The sequence below is a fragment of the Myotis nattereri genome (assembly GCF_964212035.1).
Source record: "Myotis nattereri genome assembly, chromosome: 14".
NCBI classification, from domain to species: Eukaryota; Metazoa; Chordata; class Mammalia; order Chiroptera; family Vespertilionidae; genus Myotis; species Myotis nattereri.
This window is the reverse complement of record NC_138089.1, coordinates 18,973,558-18,985,692: the sequence shown is the minus strand read 5'-3', so window position 1 is coordinate 18,985,692 and position 12,135 is coordinate 18,973,558. Positions and strand designations below refer to the sequence as shown.

At 35.4% G+C, this 12,135-nt stretch overlaps 1 protein-coding gene across 1 annotated transcript in view; it reads right to left on the bottom strand.

The window, feature by feature from the left end:
* Positions 1 to 12,135, bottom strand: part of ERC2 (ELKS/RAB6-interacting/CAST family member 2) — an 871,001-nt gene that overhangs the window by 454,671 nt on the left and 404,195 nt on the right. The window contains exon 12 of the mRNA XM_081105973.1: positions 8,239 to 8,274. Within this exon, the coding sequence (XP_080962099.1) occupies positions 8,239 to 8,274 (36 nt within the window). The remainder of the gene's footprint in view (positions 1 to 8,238; positions 8,275 to 12,135) is intronic.

Sequence of the window (12,135 nt, the reverse complement as noted above, 5' to 3'; positions counted from 1 at the left end):
AAGCAGAACTAAAACTATTATCTCATATTCTAGAAAGTGATTCATACTAAAAGTTTCCTTGCCAATACAGAGAAACCGAGATAAAACAATATTAAACCATCAAGGGCATATGCAAAGCCAGATAGCATAGAAGAGACTGGCTTCCTGATCACTGAGCACTTCATCCCATGAGAAGTAACAGCAGAAGATGCAGTTTGGATGGAAGACTTGGACGTGAGGAAGGGCTTTCCAGCTAACAGCCATACCCATAAATTCTTGCTCTATTGATTAAACTTAACCTGAACCAGGAGGAGGAGGAGCTAGTTCATGAACAAGCACACAGACGAGAATCGCAAACACATGCATGGGTGGGTGGCAGCTTTACACACGAGAACAGACACGGCAACAACACAGCAACAACACTGCAGAATAATTTGCAGCCAAAGTATTTGTGGTTTTGTGTGTGTGAGACTGTGTTATGGCTTTTTTTTCCCCAAAATAAACGTTTGGCTGAAATATTCCCGGACAGATGGAAATAACACTGCACTGCGATGTTTTGCCTACCCCTTGTTTCCCATCATTCCTAATTGGCTTCTTCAAAGAGCAGGCAAGGAAAAAACAAGTTGTTTAACAACAGTGCACAGTCAACGTAGAAAGTCATCTATGTATGTATCTCCAACATCCATGTGTGAAATAAAATGTTAACAATTTATTAGGACGAAGTTCTTCTGCTGTCTTGCTATGGAGAGCAAGTGCTCATTGTGTTTTTATACACCTTCTTTTTTTTTTTAGTTTCAGGGAAAAAACAAGGCAAGCAAGCTACAGCTACTGTGGGGTCAAATGAATCATGCATGGTTAGAAAAATTAATACTAATACTACTGTTAAAAGGTTGACAGTCTTTGCAATGATTTAGTAGAAAAAAATTCAAAAATTAGTATACATAAAATAAATTTCTTATTTATGACAAAATAATCACTTTTAGAATAAGATTTTGCATGTAACATATTATTTAAGCATGAGGATAGAAAATGAATAATTTGCTTTGAAACTCCTTAAGATTTCCTTATTCAAGAAAAAACTTGACTATACAAAAGATCTTGGAAAAATATAACAATTCAAACCACCTTGAATATTGGTGCCAGAATTTTTGAAAGGGTTATTAAATAAAGGTGCAAACTGGTAGCATTTAATACTTCAAGTCCGTAGAAAGCTGTAAGAAAGAGTCCCATAGAGATGGGAGAGGAACAGCTGCTCCTGGGTCACCACCAGGGTCCATGCAAACACAAAAGGGAAGGGAGGGGTCCAAATGACTGAAGCCTGGTGAGTCCCCAACCCAACCTGAGTGTTGGAGCCCAAAGTCTCAATGGGATTTACAGAAATACTTCAGATAATCAGCTCTATTCAGCCCGAATCACAGCTTCTTAGAGGATGGGCTGGAATTGTTAACTAGGATAGCATGAGTGTGTTAGGCTGTGGCCTACAGACACGGGGGTGATACTATACTAAATAAATACAGGAGAACTTGAGCTTAGAAAGCCAATGCTTTCTTCAAAGGTGTAAGGCCAGAGCCTTCATCAAAAAGGGAGTGAAGAAAGCAGTTATTTGCATTTAGGTAATACTCTTGCCTCTTCACATTGTGGCATGGGTTGTCTAATCTAGACTGGCAGGCCCTGGTGGGGATCTAAAGTAGATAACAGATTTGGGCCTAAAGCACTTTAGACACTGAAGGGGGAGAGGGGGAGGGAATAATAGATATATTTGAATAAAGCATTACCTGAACAATCCCTACCATGGCATTCTGACCCATTCAAGGTTTAGAATGAAAATGTACAGTATTTATTTCCCCCACTGAATCTGTTGGTTTGAAATTACCTCCCCCAAAAGGCCAGGAAGCAATTGCCCATTCCATTCTCCGGAGGCACAGCATTAGTCAGGAATCTAGCTCTTAAAAACGCAGATTGGTGTGGCTTTTCCTTTAATGATCTCAGGACTTATTTATCATAAATATAGCCAAGCACATTATCACTTTCAAAGCTACTCAGCAGTCATTAAAACCAAAGGATTGTCAATGAGCATTCTTTTCTAACAGTAGAGATTTCATTTTGCTGAAGACACAGCTCAGTTTAAGAGCAAATCCAGGTACGCAGTTCTGCCTCAGAATATTTCTGGTAACTTCTAGAGCAACTTCTCAAGGATTGTATAGGAACAGAGAAAATTCAGGAAAGAACACTTCGGAAATGTCCATATGACATATTAGACCAGTAAGCTCAGAGGGTCCCTCGATTATGTTTCTTGAATTTCCACAAGGGAGGGAATTTCCCCATAAACGGGAATAACCAAGATACAGGCTGCAGTCTTACTGATGAGGGCAAGCCTTGGCATGTGGGCGTGAGCTGAATCTGAAAGCTTGAATCAAGCACAGAAGAGACATCTAGCCATGACTTAAAACAGGTGGTACATAACAATACCCAGGGGTTCTTTTCATGAAAAAATTTAGAACTATTTCAGGGAATAAGGCAAAATTTCAGATAAATGCTATATCTAAATCAAAGTTAAGAGCAAAAAGTGGCTGAAGCCAAACCAGGGATTGATAGTATCAATACAACAAATTACAAGTTTACTGACACTCCTCATGTATCGTTTGGCCATTGATTATTTTCAATAAAGTGGTAGTTCAACATTCCAAGTGCCTGGAAAGGGAAGCATTAACTTTGGTCCAGAAACCTGCTGTGAAACCAGGCAGGGAATATTCAATTATAATATTATATAACATTCTCTCTTTGAAATGAGCCCCAACAATTTTCATAAAAAATCCTTTCTCTCAAACAAATGATTAGTCCTGACCATAAAGTGCAAGCAGAACAGTAACTCGTGTGTCTTCCCTGCGGTTTATGGGTTGTAGCAATAATTTGCTAAATGTATGCGCTGTGAAAATACGATTCTCAACTGTGGGACCTACAGGGGTTTAGTGTCTGGTAACAGCACTTTAACATGCTGTTCATATCCTAAGAGTGGAGCAGGGCGCACAAATTACTTTAAACATATTTGATTTCACTCTTCTAAAAGATATTATAATGTTCACTTAACTCTGAGTTATGAACAAAATATTACTTTTTTAAATAAAGTTTTAAGAGTTATTATACAACTCTAACATATTATCAATTTTAAATTTTAAGTCTAATGAATAAATAGCTGAGACTAAATAATACATTTGGAAACTAATAATAATGAGTCTTACACTATTTACTTCTATGGAAAAGTAGTATTTCACAAATCCAGCTAAATACATCCAGAATGTTCACAATTTGCACGTTATAACTATTCCTAAAAGACATTTTTTGCTGTAGATGGGGCAAATAGGATATTTATAAATAAACATAAACACATGCTCAAAATAATGTTTCTGATGTCACATACACAAAATAAAAAGACTCAACTGTATGCTTAATACTTTTTACACCTTTCACACAAACAAACAAAAATAATTATTAAGGTAATACCTTCTAACTAAGAAATCACTTAAAAATAGCAATATAGAGAACTGAGGTAATTACCTAGATATTCTACAACAAAACATGTAACTTCAAATCTTAAGTGTCAATTCAAATATTACTTGAGTTCTTCAGATACTGAAACCCTGGATCAAGTATGAGGGGTGTGTGTGTGTGTGTGTGTGTGTGTGTGTGTGTGTGTGTACAAGCTATGAGTACATCCTGAATTATCCATCTTGAATTATCTCTTAAGTAGTTGTGATTTGCCAGTCTATGAGTGAACAAACTAAATTTCAAGAATAGACTAAAAATCATAAAAAGAAAGTACTGTACCTAGACAAAGACTGTGAAAGTATATATAATTCAGCCCAGCATGTTCCTGGGATTACACAGTCCTATAATGACAAATAAATCAGAAAGACTTCACTGAACATTAACAAGATTCCCCCCCACCCACCCCCGGGACAGGCAAAATGCTTGATCTTTTTCTTTTAAAGCCTTCTGTAAAATGTGAGCCCTGCAAAAGATGCATTTAAAGAAGAGAGAACATTTCAATGGCTAGTGATCGGGCAAGGGACTCACATGCGTGTGGGAACATCAGAGGCGTCTCAGGTGAGCCCTGGCCAGTAGCAAGGTTGCCCCAGTGCCTCCAGATCAGTCACTTTCCTGGTAGCAGTGAGGGTATTATACAAAGCATTAAACTTAGGACTGAAGTGTCTAAAGATTTGTTAAATGTTTACAAGAGCACTCAGGATACCATCACTTGGCACAACAGCCTCTAGGACTACTGTAAAGAAGGTATTCCAGACTGGTAAACACACACACACACACACACACACACACACACACACACATTATCTGTCTAGAATTAAGAACTAAGGGAAGAAAATAACTCAACTGAAGATAACCTACAGTGTTCATAATAACAAGACAAAACTACTTTGGGAGTAGAGACTGGTAGTTAAGCTACAGAAAGGTTATTATTATAAGAAATAATAAAGATACAAAGGCAAAGTTTTAGATTCCTAAGAAATGGCATTAGAGTATTACTTAGTACAAAGGTTTTTAAAAGTAGGTTTATTACTACTCTAAGAAAACATTACCCCCAGGAGGACTTCAAAAAGCTTATTTACTCTGATTTAGTTTAGACTGATGGACATAGGACTGACTGTAAAATTATCTTATTTAACAAAAACAACTAAGTTATAATTCACCAAATTTGTAGGCGGCCATATTAAAAAGAAACACACAAGAATAAAATTAATTCCATAGGTACCAATAGCTGGTTAGAAAATGAAAGGAGAACTGTAGCATTCACAGCAGTAACCTAAAAATTATATATATGGAAATGCTTAAGACTATACCTTAAAAGCAATACCACAGGCCTATAATAGAAAAATATCAAAACTTTACTATAAAAGATCACTGAAATAAATAAAAGTTGTACTGAGTTCATGAATGGAGAGAGATAATATCGGAAAGATAACAAACATTCTAAAATTACTTTATAGGTTGATTGGTATTCAAATTAAAATCACCAACACGTGTGCTTTTTAACTGAAAGGTGATCCTAAAGTTTACTTGGAACAATAGAAAATTAAAAGCTAAGAGCATTAAAACAAAACAAGACAAAATGAAAAGCAGAAAGCAATAGGGTGTCGTTTTTTTCACCAGATGTTTACAATATTATAATGACACAATAACTAAAATTCTGACCCAACAAGCAATGGACAGTGATAGAATGAACAGGAGTTCAGAATATAAGATATTTGTCCATATGAAAACTAATTATACAATAAAATAGTGTCAAGGTCAGAAGATAAAGAAAGATTTTTTTGTTTGTTTAAGGGCACTGAGATAATTAGTTGATCCATTGAGAAAAATAAAAAATTGAAACCTCATCACTCACTATGCATCAAAATAAAATAAAGGTAAGTAAAGGGGTTAAATTGATGTAAAAAGTAACATTAAAGTTTTTTAAATATAACTGAGAATCTATTCTTAAAATCAGCAATGACTGCTAAGTATAAAGGCAATGAGGAAATCTAAAAGGGAAACACAGGTCAAAAACCTAAAAATAGTTCTTTATGAAAAAAAAATTAGGTTAAATAAAATTTTGCCACAAATTTAACAAAGGTTCTATTTAAAGCATAAGTAACTCATACAAACTAATAAACAAAACAGCAAACTAAAAAACAAATGCTTAAATGATTTAAAGGAACACTTTACAGAAAAAAGTACAAATAATGTGTTAAAAATCTCAACCACACTAGTAATTTTAAACAGGAAAGTAAAAATGAAAAAATGCACATATGCATTTGTCAGAGTTATGTAAAATGATGGTTCTTAGTGTTGCTCGGGTGTGGCAGAAAAGGCTGCCTGATTCGGTGCGGGAAGAAATGTTTCTTGGTAGAACTTTTCTAAAATGCAAATAGCAGGAACTATTGGGAGTTTTTTAAAATCACTGGCCAGGAATTTATTCTATGAAAAAAAACCCAGAAATGTTGGAAAAATAACATGGAAAGATGTTCTGCAGAACATTGTTTATACTGGCAAACACACACACACACACACACACACACACACACACACACACACCGAGAAAAGGAAAGAAATGACCAACATTTGGCAAATGAGAAAATAGAGTGGAATAAGCATTAAAGTAGTGTTTTGGAAGAATAGTGGATAATATGAGGAAATTCTGATATGTTAATAAAAATTAGGATATAAAGCTCAATAAACACTTTGAGACAATTTTGTGAAAAGAAATAGAGTATTAGATTTTTTTAAATGAAAGGATATAGGGAAGGAGAAAGAAAAGAAAGAGGGGAAGAAGGAAAAAGGAAGGGATGGAAGGAGGAAAGAGGAAAGAAAAAAGGAGAAAAGGTGAAAGGGAAAGAGGAGAGAAGAGAACAATAACATCGAAAAGATGTCTGGGTTGGGAACAAATCAAATGTTCCTAGTGATTATCTGTGTGTAGTGAGATGTTTTGTTATTTTTATTTTTCTCCTATGTCCTTCCATACTTTTGCAAATTCTCCACTGTGACCATATATTATTTTTATAACCAGAAAAACAGTCATTTTTTAAAAGACTATTAAGGGTAGGAAATTCATCATGCTGCAGCATCCCTATCAGTCCAAAAAAGAACTGGACCCTGAGAATATGTGCAGACGGGGAGTTAAAGTAATGAGAGTTTGGCTATATTCCCAGGATGCCAAAACAATGGGCTAGCTTAATTAACTCGGGGGGAGAAAAGCCAGTCGATGACTTTAGAATTAGTCACTTAAAGGACTTAAAAGTTCACTTTTGCATCCTGGGGGCCCATCACTGGGGTGAAAGAAAGGCAAAGTCCAGCAAGTGCCACATCATCAACATTTCTGGAAATGGGCTAAAAGTCCACAGAACTATTTCTTTGGGCCAACCTACCCCACTAGGGATGGTGAACGCCTGCCCTGCTCCTGTTAAATCGGGGATCCTACAGAGACACGTGGGCTCCCCATGCGTCCAGCACAACCCCAAAATGTGACATACTTAGGTTTCCTTACTGTCCTTCACCAGCCAGAATGACACAATTTCAGTGGGATTCCTTTATGTCTTTTTTTAAATGATCTAAAGAAAACACTCATTTTCCCCCGGGTCAGTTTTCAGGCTTGAAGATATTCCAGTCTTATTTGTCTTTCCTCACCTCCACCCTGTCTTGAGCCTGCATATTAAAACTTCCATTCAAATGTTAAAGGACAGGAAATTTGGATGTTTTTTGCTGCTCCACTAAAAATCATATTTGGGGAAAGAGGTTAATAAAGAACCCCCAACAGGGCATGAGGAATTCAGTTTGCAAAAATAAAAGAGTGGAGGGTGGAGCCTGAATCTAATGAAAGACACCCAGCATCCTGTGTGTCATGCCTTGGTTTCTGGAGCAGCGGCTTAACAAAAAGTGGTGGGCTAAGGTGTTTCCTTCATCCATCCCACTCCTTTTCCTTGTGATGGGCATTTATAAATAGGAGGTAACTGGAATGCATGATGGCACAGATCACATCTGCCAAATGACAAAGTCTGGTCACCTTCAGGCAATATGTCTCCCAGTAAGCAACTTGAGTTGACAAAGCAAGAAAAGCCCTTCTTTAAACTATGTTAAAGAAACAAACTGCTTCCCATAAATGCATCCCTGTCATTAGGATAAAATAAATCAGTGATGGAATCTTGACCATCTTACACATATTTTTACTAGTCACCTGTTTTGAACCATGAAGCTATAATCAGAACTGTTACGATCTGTTGTGATTAGGAGGCTATGTTTTAGTTCGTCCTCAGCCAAATGACACGTTTTTGACTCTTATAAAACCCACAATAATGTTAGGCATTTACCAATCTCAGAGAGCATAGCCCTATTTTTAGATCTAAACCTATTTTAACGTCTATCGTTGGAATGTAGCACACATTGACTTGTTTGCTACACGAGTATGAATTTAAGGATCTAAGAATTCCTTGAGCCTAGATCTGCAGTTGACCTCTGCTTTTCTATAGCCTTGGCTTGAAGAAGGTAATATCAAAGCTGGCAACATATCCCTGGATTCTCAGTTTTTAAATTTCTCACTCAAAAGAAATGGCAGTGGACTGCGCACAGGTCATTTCTTCTGACAAAACGGAAATGGGAAGAGACTCATAAATATTTTCCAAACCTCCCCAGTATGGCACACTGTGACATGTGATCAATGGATCCTCATGCTTTGATATGTTACAGCAGGAACTTTCAGAAATGACTTACTGGGTTGTACATCTGATTGAACAACTGCTCAGCTTGCTACATTGCAAAGTTGGGGAGGCATTGAAGCACAGACAAGGGAAAGAAGGAAAGATCCAGAAAAACAGCATTAGCTCAACAAATCCAGTGCATTTGCACAGACAAACTGGTCGTTAAAAAAGAAGAAATTTCAGTTTCTAAACATTCCACAGTGAAAGTGAGAGGCTCTGGGGAAATAGAAATGTTGACTTTGGCTCCTAGAAAAGAATAGCTGGAATAAGAAATTTAAGGTTTGTGTTACTTTCCCTTTCTCAAGTTAAATAACCCATGAAATAAAGAAAGCTGTCCACTTTTGATGATACATGAAGTGCTGGCCTCTAGCAATGAATCAGGAGAAGTACTTTTGGCCAAGCTTGCAATTTATTACCTGAACTTCAAAGATGGTAATAATAAAAGATTAATTAAATCTTATCATTGAATTTATAGCTCTTCTTTTATATTAACACAAGCCTGAATTTTCTATTCAGTCTAACTTTAGAAAAACATAGATCAGCAAACAGCAGGTTAGCAATAGCAAAATATCAGTAAGCAAGACATTACAGGATTAAGAGTAAAGGGAAGAAGTAAAAATTTCAGTCAGCAGGAAGAATAGAGGGAACCAAAAACAGCATTATCCATTGTTCATTACCAATTTCTTACTGTTAGTTTGTAATTAATAAAAAATATCGTTTTCAGTGACTACCCTACTATGATCCAAGTGTTTAAGAATCTGCAATGCTCTCCTGTCTATGTTGTGTAGAGAGTTCAATGTTTGCGGACTTAAGTGTACAAAACATTATTTTAAATAGCACTCTCAAGTTCTAGTTCTCAAATACCTGCATCATTAACTTGGGGCCCAACAGCAAGGTGCAGAAGGTAAAATACTGTAGGAAATTTTCACTTTGCTTTACACTAAAATATGTGACTTTGAAGAGCCTGAATTTTTTTATTTCTTCAACTTTAATGAAGTAAATAACTTTACCATGGTTAAAAAAACACCCTCCTCAGAAATTAACAAAGATCGCAAATCATAACATTTCACATTGCTATTGCTTCTCAATTGATTTCTAGTCATCTAAGGTAAATATGCTTCCACATATCAAGCATCAAATAGTCTTTTGAAAGACAAATCAATCCATGTATCCCTGACTCGTTCTTCTCCACCCCTAGGTGTCTATTTAAGATTAATGAATGCACTAGTTTATAAAACACACACATAACTAGTAGTTCTGCATTATTTGGTTAGTACCATTTTATCAGCCTATCAGTAGAGATTTCCTCACATGAGAACATTTGATTGCATTGTTTTTAAGACCTAGGATGGAATGTGTAAGAAATAGTTCTTTTTCTGCCTGTAACCATTTTTCATCACAAAGTATTTAATTAACACAGTATAATAAAGGGTTAAAAGCAACTATGTATGTGGAATGTTTTCCACAAACTTTTATATAATCACTCACTTTACTAATTTCAAGAATTGTTTATAAGACAAAAAAAAAGACAAATTTAAATCACCATTTGGACTCCATTGTCACTGGCAGACAAGGTTTCTGTTCAGCTAAACACATCTACATTGTGTAGATTTTATGGCAAAAATACCTGGACACTCACAAATTGTGAGCAAAATTCCATTGGGAATTCATGGTTTATTTATGACATAATAAAACTATTATGTTTTCAGCTTTCATTTAGTAACCCTTTATATTTTATTCACAAGTCACATACCCTTTTATTTAAAGGGAGGCCCAGACACTCCTTAAGCTTTTATAGCTGCTTATTTTTCCATGAGTAAATGATGTGTTTATATGTATATTCACATACTGTTGGCTTATATTTTCAAATATTTCATGTAGATCTCAATTCTTTTTAAGGTGATGGGTACTTGAGGTTTTTACAGAACTATTTATTAGCAGAAATTAAAGACTACTAGAAAAAGTATTTTAAACTTTTGAATTTAGTTGATGCTAGAGAGCCAAAAATAACAAAATAGCATCTGCAGGTTAGGTATGAAAATATTTAAATTATAATTAACTTATTTAATCTCACTATACTATGCATTTAGGAGATACTATAAGCAAAGATTATAGTATAATTATATTTTCATAAATTAAGTAAGTCCTTTAGAGCAAGACAACCATATTTGTTACTTTAATTCTAGTGATGTGGCAGAATATTAAAATATTGTCAAGAATAATGCTAAAATGTTTACAAAACTTGATTTGTGAATTTCAGTATATGGCGTCTTCCTGTGTGTTAAAGGAAACCACATGCTCGAAATGATTTCTCGGTCGAACCATAGCTATGTTGAAAGAAACAAAATTGAATTGCATAGATGCTGATTTATTAAACTAGTCAATTCATATATACATGGAAATCTTAAGCATCAATATGTGGACCTCTCCCTTTTAATTCATTACTAAAGGGTTTTAAATCTCATAGATGACTTACATGAAAAGGGAGGGTGTCTAGAGAAATAATCTGCAGAAATAATGTATGGAATGCCCTCATCTCCAAATTGGCTCCTCAGAGTTGATGAAGATGAGATAACACGAAGGACCATCAAAGAGAGCCAATGACATCCCCTCTTTCACAGAGTTATCTTAGAGCCTGCTTTATGGACTTTACAAAACTGTTCGGTAAACAAAAAGTACAGTTCTTGGTATGCATGTGCATGTATAACATATTGCAGAACACATGTATATATGTGTCAAGAATGTATATTTACGCCCACTGCATGAATAGCCAAGTCAATCTCCATTTAAACACCCTCAAATGGGCAGTTTGAATTCTTCTATTTATTGTTCAAGATTTCTGCTTAACTGGAAATTGCTTGGGGGGAAAAAGTGAGATGTTGAGTAGATTGGGAAACAGATTTTGCAATATAGAGATTTTCTTGCAGTTTTGTTACAAGGGGATTTGATCTGTATATTTAGCTTTTCTGTATTGGTAAGGAGGCTTTATTAGTGAGAAATTTCTCATGACAATTTCCTCAAATTCCATGGTAAAGTAAACATAGTATAATCAATCACATGTCAGTTACATATTGCATCATATAAAATAGTCTATTAAATTTTAAGGTATCCAGAATAATTTCTCCACAGATATATATAATGTTTCACATCCCTATCATCCATATCATAGTTTCATAACTTCAGCAAATAAATCCCCATCCAATGTGCTGTGAATTATACATAGTCAAATTCTTATATGCTTTGTTTCATTTTTTTAGATTCTTCTCATCTCCTTTGAATAAGTCTATACGTTGTCAAAGGGAAACAAAATGCTTAAACTCATAATGTTATGAGTTTTAGGTGAACAATGAATGCAGACGCACCAAACAACACAGGGAAAGAGTCAAAGGCATGATGCATGACTGGGAATATGCTGCACAGAAATGTCCAGCCCAGGAAAACATGTTAACACTGCGATATAAAGACCCTGCATTTTTTCCCAAAGCCTTCACATAAAACAAGCTTCCTCAGAAAGTAGGGCCAGTTTAGGTCAAATAGAAAGAGTCGTCCCACAGATATTCCAGGGACTTTGACTCTTTTGGTGACTGTCTAGAAATTTAATGTTGTCAGGTAAACTTTGCAAAGTTCCAATAGAAAAACTGACCTATTTCTAAAAGTAGTAAAACTTTGTCAACGTATAATTGGGCCCCGGATTCTTTGGTTGGTTGCAAATATTTCCATTTATCTCTTTTCATAGTTGAGATTTGCCCAGAGAGTAATGGCTGGCTTTTATATTTTGTTTTTACTTCCACTACTATTTTCATGTATTTTTCAAAAGAAAAATTTTTTTTTTCAGACAGGAAACCTAAGATAATTTTTCAGGTTCACAGACAGATTTGATGCAGACTTCTTAGGAATAAAGTTATCAGCA